At 39.8% G+C, this 13,721-nt stretch overlaps 2 protein-coding genes across 2 annotated transcripts; both read right to left on the bottom strand.

Annotated features, from left to right (window-relative positions):
* Positions 1-872: 872 nt before the first annotated feature.
* Positions 873-4,978, bottom strand: rgs9bp (regulator of G protein signaling 9 binding protein). Its single transcript, XM_061093433.1, has 3 exons — positions 4,883-4,978; positions 3,419-3,725; positions 873-1,249 (listed from the first exon to the last, which is right to left on the bottom strand). Exons 1-3 carry the CDS (start codon positions 4,976-4,978, stop codon positions 873-875), a joined length of 780 nt encoding a protein of 259 aa, XP_060949416.1.
* A 1,173-nt stretch (positions 4,979-6,151) lies between these two features.
* Positions 6,152-12,711, bottom strand: zgc:56231 (uncharacterized protein LOC406257 homolog). The gene is made up of 18 exons (XM_061094321.1): positions 12,622-12,711; positions 12,374-12,469; positions 11,542-11,661; positions 10,869-11,007; positions 10,591-10,775; positions 10,374-10,467; positions 10,068-10,223; positions 9,840-9,951; positions 9,688-9,750; positions 8,993-9,139; positions 8,585-8,750; positions 8,266-8,478; positions 8,015-8,154; positions 7,698-7,863; positions 7,393-7,492; positions 6,792-6,862; positions 6,569-6,688; positions 6,152-6,367 (listed from the first exon to the last, which is right to left on the bottom strand). The coding sequence occupies exons 1-18, from the start codon at positions 12,709-12,711 to the stop codon at positions 6,152-6,154; spliced, it is 2,394 nt and encodes a 797-aa protein (XP_060950304.1).
* Positions 12,712-13,721: the final 1,010 nt, after the last annotated feature.

Raw genomic sequence — 13,721 nt, forward strand, 5'->3', positions numbered from 1 at the left:
GTATCCACTATTTTGGCAACTAGATAGTATAAAGAAGAGGAGACACGTCGTCCATCTTTATATAAGTAGTATATAGTTCTACATGCTTGGAAGGGTACTTGGGTAATCTGCAGCTTCACCACTAGATGTATAGCACTTATCTGAACAAGGTTACAAGGTTAGGTGTCCCTTAATCCTACCAACTGAGCCTTTAATGTAACAATTTTGCACTAAAGCAAATTAAAACTGTCCACAGCGAAATCTTTGTTAAACACCATCTCAAATAAAAAACCCACGTTGCTCATCAATAAATATAAATAAAAAGCAACACAATGTTTTATCAAAGGGGAAACTTTTATAAAGCTTAAATCTACGGCACAGATTATATACACACACACAACACTTAATCCCAAAAATTTCATTGGAAATGAATATTTAGTTTATACAGTAAATCAACTACAAGCGTCAGCACCTATATATCATCTTGATGGCAATAAGGAATTAAATGTGTGGTCTTTGTGGTTTCACAAATTGTTCCTTCCTGTATCACAAAGAGAACATACTGAATGGGAACAAAGCTAAAAACAAGCTCCATCTTTTTACAGTTAGTTAAGTAAAATAAACATTCGCCCTATTATAATTTAAGAAAATATGTATCACTTCTAATTGGCAGCATCATGTTTTTATGGTTACTTTGTTCAACAAAGATAATGTAAAGTATGTTGCAGCTTTGCATTCATTGCAACAAATGGCAAAAAGTTAGCATCCAGTTTTATTTCAGTGTGTTTCTGTGGCCAAATATCATATGCACTAGTAAATAATTGAATTGCCTTTACAAAATGCAACACTTGCCATTTGTGTACAGTGTTACTGAAGTGGTTGTGACATTTTGCTCATGAGAAGAAGACAACACAGACAGATAAAGTGGCTGCCAACAGAACAACTGCCATCAGCAGTGAGAGCACAAAGATGAGGCTTCGCTGGCAGAGGGGCTGGTGTCCAGGCTGCTCCTCGTCCACAGAGAGCAGAGCCAGGGAGGCGCTGTCGCTGCTGCTGAGTGGGTCTGCGTACTGCGGCCCTCGAGGCTCCACCATCCAGCGCAGCACGTTGACCTTCATCTCCATGTCGTCGATCATGTGGTCGATGTGGCTGATCTCCTGCTCCATGGCGCCGCGCTCCTGGATCTCCAGGCCGGCATCTGGGGCTGCAGTCTGGGCCTGGTTCAGGTCTGGCAGACTGAGCGCCCGAGCTGCAACCTCACTGCCTCCTCCTGAAATGGCCAAAATGAAATCTGGTGCTTTAGTCTGTACAGTGCTGAGTTCAACTGTTGCACAAACCTCACAGAACAAATAGTTAGTATCTGAGAAATGATTATTAAAAACTGAAGAAAATGTCACCAATTGTCACAGTCCTGTGTGTATTCAAATGTCATTCTGCAACATGCTGTTCACAATGACTAATCATTCCCCACTGCTTTTTCATTGTATACAATGACTCATAGAGTTATATATTTATTATCTATAGCAAGAATTAATAGGATTGAAGAGGCATATATGTCTGTGCTTCACGCAGGGAAATGCAGCTACACCTGATATTCACAATTGCACTGAACATTAACATGATTAACATTGCAGGAAAGTTACTCACACAGATAAACATATTCATGCCGACAGATTATTATTTTTGTTTCAAACTCGTATTCAAAAGGTTTATGTCAGCTGCTACATAATTTATCTCTTGCTATTTATATTGAAACATTTAGGCAATCAAACCACTGAATAACCAAAACTTGAGCCTGATCAACCATTCTGCTAGATTTAATTGTAGGTGTTTTCATGTACTACACGTGGCTACATACATTACATTACTGAAACCGATTTCAATTTGTTTCTACTGTATGCATGTTCTTGTATGTTATTGTTTGCTGTGTTTAAGATTTTTTTTTTATTTATGTGTGAGCGTAATATGTGCCTAATGGTGAATAAATAAATAAATGACAAATGCACTATTATGGACAGCACTACACAGATGAGTGGCACTAGAAAATCCCACATGATACGTGCACGGAGAAAAAAAAACATCTCAGTCCTGATGCCTGATCGAGAACTTGTTCCAGGCATTTCAACAGGATAAAATCAAGTGAGATCTACTGACGTGAGCAGCTTTGGGGGAAGCCACAGCAGCTTTCGAAGAAAACATGGACGAAAGCAACAGCAAGACACGTTTGGTGAATCATTCCAATGATATGAAGACTTTTACTGTAAATTAAATTTGTATCTACAGTTGTGCTCTGTTGGCCGTGATTTCTTTCTAATGGAAATCATGTGCCACTACACAACGTCCTACTTTTTTTCTTCTGGTGGTTTGCAAACAATGAATTGGGTGTAAATAAAGAAATGTCGTGTTGCCCCTCAGGGTAATCTATGGAAGCCCATTTCCGCCACTGTGATGAAAAAAAAAAAATTTTTTATCTCATTATTATGAGATACTACCTCATAATTATGACTTAGCATCTCATTATTATGAGATACTATCTCATAATTATGACTTAGCATCTCATTATTATGAGATAGTATCTCATTATTATGACTTAGTATCTCATAATTATGACTTAGCATCTCATAATTATGACTTAGTATCTCATTATTATGAGATAGTATCTCATAATTATGACTTAGCATCTCATTATTATGAGATAGTATCTCATAATTATGACTTAGCATCTCATTATTATGACTTAGTATCTCATTATTATGAGATAGTATCTCATAATTATGACTTAACATCTCATTATTATGAGATAGCATCTCATTATTATGAGATACTATCTCATAATTATGACTTAGCATCTCATAATTATGACTTAGCATCTCATTATTATGAGATACTATCTCATAATTATGACTTAGCATCTCATTATTATAAGATAGTAACTCATAATTATGACTTAGCATCTCATAATTATGAGATACCAATTTTTTTTTTTTTCATCACAGTGGCGGAAATGGGCTTCCATAGTAATCAGTGTCATTCATACAATACTAAAAAGCAGAGAGAGTTCAGGAGAGAGGCAACATCTCCACAACACAATTCCCCACCAGTAGTGTCTGAGCAGCTTTGAACAGAGGCAACCCTCATTTTTAAGGACAGGAGAGAAATTGACTTGAAGTCAGTGCTCAACATATAGAATATTTGATGAACAGTTTAGCTCAATCATCATCAATGTCCATTGTGTTATTTGATTATTTTAAAGAATAAGGAAAATAAATCACAACCCAAATAATCTTTGAAAATACTGTGTGCAATTATTCCGTTGGTTATAGTTTATTCTATCAGTCATCAGATAAGAGTTGTTAAAATATTTTTTACATTATTTTATTTCTTTCTTTGACCTCCTCAATATTCAATTTGCAGTAAAATGTACAGGATTAGCATTTACCTTGAAGGCCAGTTTGCACCAGTGTAGCAGTGTTTGCCAGACAGAAGACATGGCCCATGCTGAAGACTTTGCACATGTCAACATGGAGGAGCTCCAGGCTGGAGGAGAAGCCCACCCAGAGGAGCTCCATCTCCTTGCGCTGCTCCTCAGGCAGGCTCCTGTCCCGCAGGTGTGAGGTCAGGTGGCGGCAGATGGACACGGACAACTTTTGGGCCTTTTCTCTGGTTTGCCGCAGCTCGTCCCTGAGCTGCAAGCTGTCTGTGCATCCACCGACGCATGATGCCAAGTGCCGGTAACATGCCACCACCTGAATGAAGAAAAATAAAGAAATATTTGATTCTATTGTAATCAATATGTGGAGCTTCTGAGGAGATATCCACAACTGTACACGTCTCCAAGACAAATGCATTCAGACCCAATCAGTGCACGTTGACAGAAATAAACACTGTGAATGTGTTTAATGGCTGTCATGCATGCATCTAAGGCCGCATGAATCAAGAACTGGAAAATGGTGGGGAAAGGAACAGTTAGTTGCATGATGTCAATCATACCGTAAAAGTGTTTCATTAACTTGTAGCATCATTTTACACCTGCAGGATTAGCAGCGCTGGTTTCAATGAAAAATATTATGAATAATCTCATTATCGTTGATCTATTTCTAGATAAGCCAAAGCAACCTTGGTTGCTCAGAGTACCAGCGGCTCATTTCAAGACGTGGACAGAGGAGGAGAAAAGAAAAGAAAACAATGACTCCATTGTTCTGTTTTAATTTTTAGTTTTCAAAGTTGTATTTTCATAAGATTTATATGTTTGATACTAGTAAAAAAGGAAAAATACCTTATACCTACTCGATAGCTTACATTATCAGTTTGTCATTTACTTGTTTACTCTGTGTTCCACATAGGCCTACAATACACTGCTGAAAAGAAGCTCATTCAAGAAGGGCAATACAATAATATAACATGCAGTAGTTTTCCCTGCAAACAGCAATGCTCCATAGTACCAAGAAAAACATGAACCATGATTGTTACAGTAAAGTCCTCTACAAAATCAGTACAGTACATTTTAGAAACTGTTAAGTAGAATATTTGCTTGTAACAGGGGGGAGCTTGACATGATCCTGACATTATCTAACACAGACGCTTGAATGATCACAAAGACGCAGTGGACCAAAAATGTCTTTTCATACAGAGTGCCTTTTTAGCCACAGGGGAGACAAAACCTGCTACAATGTCTTTAGTCTGTGAAAGACTCATAAGAGTTACAAAAAGGAAAATAGGGAAGATGGTGTAATTAACAATGCTTTTAATACCCTTCTCTTCAATCTCATGCAATTTTAAATAGTCTTTCTATAGCTCAAACATTATTGTATGTAAAAGCATTGATGTAACCTGTCCACAAACTACAGTAATGAATGCAAGTAAGGAAAACACCAAAGCATAAACTGTTGAAATATGGATTTACCTTTATTAAAGACCCCACCAGAGCCTCTCCATCAGCCAAAGCCTTGTCAGAGCTGACTGTGCAATCATCTCCCACTTTGTTATTCACAAGTGGCATGAGGATGACTCGTCCAGAGTCTCGGACCAGACTCTGCCACAGCAGGCGAGATGCTGCCCCTTCACTTCTCTGGCGGCCCCTGCTCTGGTCCTCCTTCCCCTGGAAGATGCTTCATTCAGTGGCAGAGGGTCCAAGACGCACACTCAGTCCTGAGGCCTCATGATGCGTCGCAGTATATCCACTCGCCTTCAACTGTACTAAACATACTTTGTAGGCTGGATGGAAAAAAAATTACCCACAAAGAGCAAGATGTGGGAAAGTCAAAGTAAGGAGGTAAATGTTTTTTAAAAAGTGTAATAAAGTGATGCAACGCTTTGAGCAAGGTGCTAATCCTGTGACTGACCCCTTTGCACTGAGGCAGACTAAGACGTACAGCTAATCTCATTAACGAACACTGAGAGCAGCGAGACAGAGCAGCAGCTGGCTGTCCTGCACAATGGCCCTTTCACTCACTGAAGTGAGGCTGCGCTGCATTACCTCGTGCACACCACACTGGATACACTTCATTCACTTACGTATGCGATATGCAACATATCTCATTAACATGGTGTATATATTATCCTCAGATTTTTCTATGTTATATTGGCAAATATCTAAATATTTTCCATAGACTGAGTTTAAAGAGATTAATAAATCCAAGTTGTACATGGCGTCTTCGTCCCTCTCAGGGTCTTCTGTGGTTCACTTCCCCTCAGGCCCCACAGATAATGGACAGCCTCGTTTGACCAGGCGGATGTAAAGTTCAGCGTGTACCGAACGAGAACTCCCTTGCGTGATGATTCTATAGCAGAGTATGTATGCATGCATGCATGTAATTCCCTTGCGTGATGTTTCTATAGCAGAGTATGTAGGCATTTAATTCCCTCGCGTGATGTTTCTATAGCCGAGTATGTATGCATGTACAACAAGCTTTTATCTGCAGAAAGCACACCTCAAAAGAGAGAAACCATACACTCGTGAGCTGTGGACATGAGATAACACCCAGCATGCACTGGGGCTTGACGCATCATATAATGTGATTAAATTAATCACGATGGACGCTTTCAGGACTCTAATAGATTTTTTATTACAAATTTAAAATAACATAGATTCTACCATAAATGAGAACCTCTCGTCGTTTCTCTGGGGTTGTTCCAGTTTCTTTCCCTTGTACCCTAAAAAAACATAACCCTCTCAGTGTTGTGCAGTCCGAGCAGTTTTCCTGAGCGTTCGGCCAGATGCACCTTTCCGTGGAGAGGTCACTGCCTCCCTGATGTTGGCAAGCAGGCCTCGCTTCACCTTTGGCTGCACAGGAGACTTCTGGGAGAACTTGGCAACTTCCACCTTCAGGGAGGCAATCTCCCGGTCCTTCTCAGCGTTCTGCCGGAGGAAGTCCTCCACTGATTTTGTCTACAAATATTCAACCCACATACAAAATGATTTCCATTCTGGGGACATGTGAAACAGCTGAAATTATATAATTCTTGAGGCCATTTTAAGTGCAATAAAAATTCTTGATGAATTTTCATACATTTTATGTTTTCATCATTAACTTGCTGCCCTCAAACCCTTGCCCCACTTTGCACATGCCAACTTTTAAAGGATTTTCACCTGATCATCATAGTTCCTCTGCAGAACCTCCAGATCCGCTGATTTCTCCAGGGAACCATCCCTGACCTTCTGAAGCGTTTGACTTAGCTCCATCAGTCTTTTCTCTAGAGACAAAATCAACTGAAGACCAAATATTTTCTGTTGAATCAAAGTGACTACATATGTAGATCAAGCACAATATTGATCACAAGTCAAGTTCTTCAGAAGTTCTTGTGATTGTTACCTCTTGTTTATCTTCACAAATCCTCTCGATGGCACACTTTTCTTTGAAAAGACGTTTGTGTCTATCGTCTCCTGTGTGGATATAAAGAGGGATCTCTGCTATTATGGCGAGGCAGCACGGGTGAGTAGGGTAAAAGTGTTTACTTGTAGATATCCCCATGAAACTTCCCAAGCTGATGACTTAAGTCAAGACAGTCATTTGTAATACAAGTGTTCAGAAATGTTGTATTTGTTGACAGATAAATTAAAATATGATTTAGGATCAATTCCAGAACAAATTAAAATATTGAATAAACCCAGATTCAAAATGTTTGTTTCATGTTATATTCACATAGTAAGTGTTAACAGAGGGGATTTTAATAAATGTAAACGAGTAAAATAAAGAGTTAGACGTTTCTCTCTACTTGTCTGAAAAAAACTCATGGAAGCAAAGTAGCCAAAATATCAAAGTACATGAACAAAGTTGTATTTTTGCCTGTAGTGTCAGTTCTTGTAAAATGTCCTATAAATCGAAAAAAATATATCCACAAATAAACACAGACCCACTCAGGCTTAAAACAGTTATATTTAAAGGAAATTTCCTCAGAGCGTCACACACTCACCTGCAGCTTCTGGCAATTTGCAAGTCTGACATGACTGGTGTACTGATGGAACTGAAGACACTCTTCTGCTGTCCATCTCTGCCACTTGACATCTAAGGGCCTACACACACACGGTAAAACCAAATTCTGATGCTTAAACAACTCCTCCAAAAGCTTGGTTCGATAACACAACACTAGACATTACCAGGCTGCTATCAATCCAGTCTATTATTTGACAATTCAGCATCACATATGTATATCTTTGACCTAACCTGGAGATTTGAATGTGCACATCTGATATTAAGGCTGACCTGTTAACAACATACCTCTACTTTCTCCTCTTCGGCGATGAACTCATCCAGAGGCACGTAGTCGTCTTGCAGATTGTTCATGGCGCTCTGGTAAGCATGCTCTTTGATGGCATCCTTGTACATCTCAAAAGTGTTCTCCAGCTTTTCTTGGTAGCTCTCCTTCAGCTCATCAATTTGTCGACTAAACATTTAAAAAGTCTCTGGCTTTACATTTAACAATAAATGACAATAAATAAAAGCATGTATTAAAGGCTTATGTATTCTGCACCAATCAGATAAATTAGCCAAACAGACTGAAACCACACTTGCCAGAATAACTAAATTTGACATACCTGCGGAGTTCTTCACTCTCCATGAGCTGCTGTATCATTGCATCTCCCATTTCCTTGCGAATCTCCATTTCCAGCACCAGGTTTCTTCTCCTTTCAGCCAGGAGTTTTGTTCGGAGGCTTTCTATCGCATTCACAAGCTCCTGAGAACATTTTAAGATCAAACGTTTACTCAAGAAATGGGCACATCACTCTACAATCCCTAATAAAACAGTATTGAATGACTTCTAATACGTATGATATGTGTATGAAACCAAGTCTGAATGTGATGTGGAGCAGTATGTTACATTCTGTGGCAGCAAAGACATGTCGGCCTCATTCTCCTCATCAAGCAGCTCATCTTCAGACAGGTAGCTCTCCAGGGCCTGGTTGTCAATCACCCCGTTCCTAATCAGAGGTTTGCCATCGCGGCCGACCAGACAAGGAGCCAGAGATCTCAGAGGTTTGTCGGGGATCACCTGCAACACCTGCAGCCAGAAGAGCAGAAGTTAGTGGTGCACTGGCTCATCCTACAGCTCCCTGAGATTCGTTCATGGTCGGATTCCTCTGACACCAACATGTCATCAGACTGACCTGTTTGGCGACGGCAGAGAATTTCATTACGTGGAGAGTCTCATCATAGGTGGAAGCACACTGGTTGATGTTGACGATCATAGACGATCTTCCTTTGCCGCAGAAAACGGCCTGGAAGAGCTTGGTGAGTTTGCTCTCTCGGAAGGGAATTTTGCTGCTCTTCATTCTGATGAAAGCAACAGTGCAAATCATTGACTGTATATGAAAGATGGACCACATGACTGCTCCCCATATTTTGGCCTTAATTTGGTACAACGGGAGGAAGAGGAAAAGTGCCTGCCATCTTTCTATGCAGTCTATAGTGCAAACCTAACAAACGGTTCCCAGGCCATGCATAGTTCAACAATAAGTAACCTGCTATAGTAGAACACAGTTTAAACATCGAGCATATTTAGAAATTTACTGTACCGGTCCGTCTGATTGTTGCGCAGCGCAGTGATGCACTTCCCCAGAATGAGCAGAGAGTTGTTTATGTTTCCCGCCTCTTTCAGCCTCTCTCCGAACGTTTTGGTTTTGTTGCATCTTTCGGAGCCAGCCAGGTCACACAGAGAAAACCTGAGATACAAAAATAATTTATTGATGCCCTGTATTAAATCTCTGATCATGCACAAGTATAGTACCACCCATAGTGTCATGTAGGCCGATCTGACATTTTAGATGATTCTGATATTTAATGTTGATTCAGATATGTTAATAGTGGCAGCAATTTTATTAGATGAACAATGAGGAAAATGTATGCAATAGTATTTCAGTATGTAAAAGTGAGTATGCTGTGGTACAGGAGATGGTGCAGTTTGTCCACTAAACAGGAAGTTAGCGGTTCGATCCAAGTCTCCTCCATTCTCTATAGCGAGGTGTCCTTGGGCAAGAGGTTGAGCCCCAAACTGCCCATGACGGCTGTACTGGTGTGAGTGATGCATGATAGGAAAAAGCATTACATATACATGCACTGTTTGAATATGTGTGTGAATGAGTGGATGGCAAAACTGCACTGTAAAGCACTTTAAGTGGTCATAAAGACTAGAAAAGTTCAAATTTACCATTTTACAGTATGTAGGATGCAAACAAAAAAAGTCCAAATGACAACTTCACAAGGTACTTACTCTGACATTCTTTTAACTTCATCGTCGTCAATCTGAAGTAACTTCATGGTAAAAATGCTATGGCTGTAATGAAAATTGGTATGAATTTTGAAAACAAAGGATGAAAGCATTTATAGAAAAGATAAGGTGGAATACAAATAAAGAGAGATTGCCTTCGGCTTGAGGACTGGTTCATCTTGGTGGCTGCAGCGCTTCTGTTTTTATTCCCAAACTGCAGTAGTTTGTCTGCTTCGCCCAGGTTCTGGATGTTGATCCACTTCAGATCTTTAAAAAATTTAAGCACATTTTAGCATCTCTTTGAGCAATATAATATATATATATATATATACACACACACACTTCTTTCTCATTCAGAACTCAAGATCGAGGCATTCTCCAACCTTTAACGTAAGCATTTCCTGCACCATCATCACACACACGAAGAGAAGCCCGTTTCTTGGACTTGGAGCACAGGGAGAGTTGAAGCAGATCATACACGCACTCGTTGTAGATTTCAAAGAACGCCACCCATAAAGCAAACTGGCTTCTGCCTGCTTCTGCTGGCGAACAATTAAAGGTAAGAACATAGAGAGTACAGAGGACAACACAAACCAAAGAGTCCTGCAGTGGCACCTTTATAGTTTCCCTGTGGACAACTGAAATTGTACGATAACACATGTTCACTGTGTTATTTTAATGAAGGCTACCTGTTTGTTTGTAGGACAAAGAGGGGGATGAATGTGAGGTGGAAGAAAAGCGCAAACGCGCTGACCCACAACTGGCTCTGAGGGGATCACACTCCTAAGATGGAGGCAAGAGGGGAAACATGTTATGACGTTCTTGCAGAAAGCACTGTGGTTAATGTGGCTCAATCCCCAGCAATGTTTTCTTTTTTGCAGATCTGAGGAAGCAAGAAGTCCTTACATCTTTGACTGAAGCAAAAATGGCAGCTTTAGCGCTCCTCTCCCTCTTGACTTGGTCAGAATCGAGAAACTGTGAGTCATTCCTGAGGTAGGGTTTCAGGTCCATGTGCTCGTACTGGTCGCCTCCAATGTGGTGGAAGGTGGCGTCCAGCACTCGAGGGAGTATCCCCGGATCTTTAGGGGTCCCTGAAACATCAAAACACACTTAAGCCTTTCAGCAGAACTTTACAGGACTTCTACAGCTCATTATCATGTTCTTGTGTTCCGGGTTTGTTTAACCTTGTATTGTGAAGGTTTTCCCAGCGTTGGTGACACCGTAGCTGAATATCAGTGCATTCGTTCCATCCAAGAAATCGGACATTTGGCTTTTGACCGTGTCCTCAAAGAGCTCAGCCTGTGTCGTCTCTGGACCGAAAATCTAAAATTCCACAAGTTAAATATTTCTACTTTCTAGCCCATTACATGACATTTCTTGAATTGATATATTGCATTAGAAGCTCAATAACTAGAAGGGAAATTATCCAATCAGAGCAGGCAGATAACATTAGACTTCGCCTCATGCAGCAGCGTCACTGGTTTAGAAAATCTCATCGTTTGGGGTCAATAAAGTACATCCATCCAAAATGGATTTAGAGGAGCCCACCGGTAGGACTCAGCCATAATGATCATGTATACTGTTGCATTAGGGAAAAGACTAAACTCATCATGTACTTTTAATACTAACTAAGTAAGTAGTTAAATATACTTAATCAACTAGAAAAGTTTAAATGGTTCTTTTAATTGAGTACATTTCTCTTTTTATTTGTACTTTTACTTGAGTAAATTGTTTAAGCAATTCCTCCATCACTGCTTGAATATTTATGGATGCTCAGTGACCAGTCATGATTGGATAAGCATCCTTTTGTGTTGAGGGAAAATTTACAGCAGCTTTCAGGTTTGCGGTGCTGCTGACCTGTGAGAAGGAGAACTTGTGGATCGACAAGCCGATGCCCTTCTCGCTGCTCTTCATGGTGGCGGAACCCTTAGGTGCATTAAGAGTCACTGTCTTGATGTTTTCAATCACCACACAATCCTGAGAGAAAAACAGGAGGGGAACATCCGTACTGAGGCCTCAATGAGGAAAAAGCAAGTCACACAATGCCAGTGAAACTATGAGATGCAGTAGAGCTTTGTCTACATGTACGGACTGTTCACAAATTATTAAGAGTGATACAGGGGTTAATGTACTTTAATAAGTCAAGTTTTAAAGTTTACTCATCTTAGATAATTTTGTGATCAAAATTATTGTTAATAAAAATAAATAAAAGCAAACGCTTTCATCATATCAATGGCTGTTGTGTGCACCATGGATCTTTTGTAGTTATCAGTGCAGTGTGTTATCGAACAAAAGAAAGAAAGTAGAATGTATTGTATAAAAAAACTTGTTAATTCAGGTCTACTTCCTTAAATTCTACTAACTCTGATGTCATGAAATCAGCTTTATTGAAAAAGACACTCAGGCGTTTGATCTCTAACACATGAGGCTGCGCATACTATTTCTATTAGTTCTTCAAATTATAAATTGAACTCAACAGTTAAATCTGACAGCAAAAACTGACAACTGCACCATCTACAAAAAAGGAAACGGTTCAATATTAAAGTAGCTTTCAGGGGGTTTGCACCTACTTTATACAATAATAAATCAAAGTGATGGCAGTAAATGCCATTGCTAAAGTTGTGTTGTATTATATGACCAGTAGTTATTATACTGGACACAACATGGACTTGATGATCAGATGGTTTACCTGGTCTTCATTGTCAGACAGCTCCACTTTAGAGAAGGGCCTGACTCTGAGGTAAACTCTCATCGTCTGCTGCTCGGCACCACCTGAGGTTTCAGTCTGTGAACAAAGAAGAACAGAGTCAGACTGGAAACTCACCTCAGAGCAGGACAGTTGAGGTTTAATGCTTTACTCTGGACATGTTGGATCAGTGAATCACATGGCATTAGTTACAATGATCAGTGATTGAGGCCTGGTACGAAAAACTTTACCTGCGAGGGTGAAGTGCTGACAGGAGGAAGGTTAAAAGTTAAGTCCATGTCTTCGGGGTGATCGAGGGTCAGATCCATAACTGTACTCATCTTGAAACTGTTTGATAATTGTTCTCATTCACTGACTTCAGCCTCTATAAACTGCACAAATAAAAGCTGCAAAAACCTCTTACTCCAAAAGAGACAATTCACAAGATATTTAGGTCTTAGGATGAAGGATTAAAGCATGATGGACTCTACTGCTCCACTCTTGCTCTCACACTGAAGATCAGGAGCAGCTCCTCATCACTTTTAATTGAAGGCAGGTGGGAAGGGAAGGACTGATATCTGCTCAACTCAGTTCAGTTATTCCCTGTTTAAGGCTTGTCACTTACTCCATGGAGGTTCTGATGGATTCTGCTGCATCATATCCACAGCTTGAACTACTTGCAAGCTTGAGGTATGAATCCAAATATGGGAGAAAAATGTTCATGTGACTGTTTTACAAGATTATCATTGATATAAATCACCTGCATTCACTTTTGACTCATTCGGTCAAAGAAGATCGAATTTCATCCATCGTCCTTAAATGTCAGAAAAATATGCTTATGGTTTCACTGGGCTAATAAGTGAATGAGGTTAATGCATTATCTTTTTAAACGGGTTGATGATTTGAGTCTGTAACAGTTCCAAAAAGGAAGGTGGTTCCTAGACATTCCTGCAAATGAAGTCTTTTGAAATATCTCCATAATGGAAAAATTAAAGCCAGCTTTGTCCAAATATGTAAAACCACTTGGACATAAGGGAAAGCCAGAGTGTGAGGATCAGTGTATTTTACTTGCACAAAAAGAAACCGTGTCTGCTGTTGCTAAGTGGGTGGAGGTTGTCCAACATCCAGTTTGAGGGTTCAGTTCTTCCAGTACCGATGTGCCCATGGACAAGACAGTGAACACAAAAACTGGCAGTGTATGAAAGAAAAGGTGTATAAAAACAATATATGATTGAGACCATGGATGTCATTTGTACTTAGTAGCGCTCAAGCTATCATGAGGCTAGATTAGGACCAACAAAATAAAATGAATATACTGATAGCGTATTAGATTTCAGAAACGTAGATTTAG

The sequence above is a fragment of the Limanda limanda genome, chromosome 20, assembly GCF_963576545.1.
Source record: "Limanda limanda chromosome 20, fLimLim1.1, whole genome shotgun sequence".
In the NCBI taxonomy this organism is placed as follows: Eukaryota; Metazoa; Chordata; class Actinopteri; order Pleuronectiformes; family Pleuronectidae; genus Limanda; species Limanda limanda.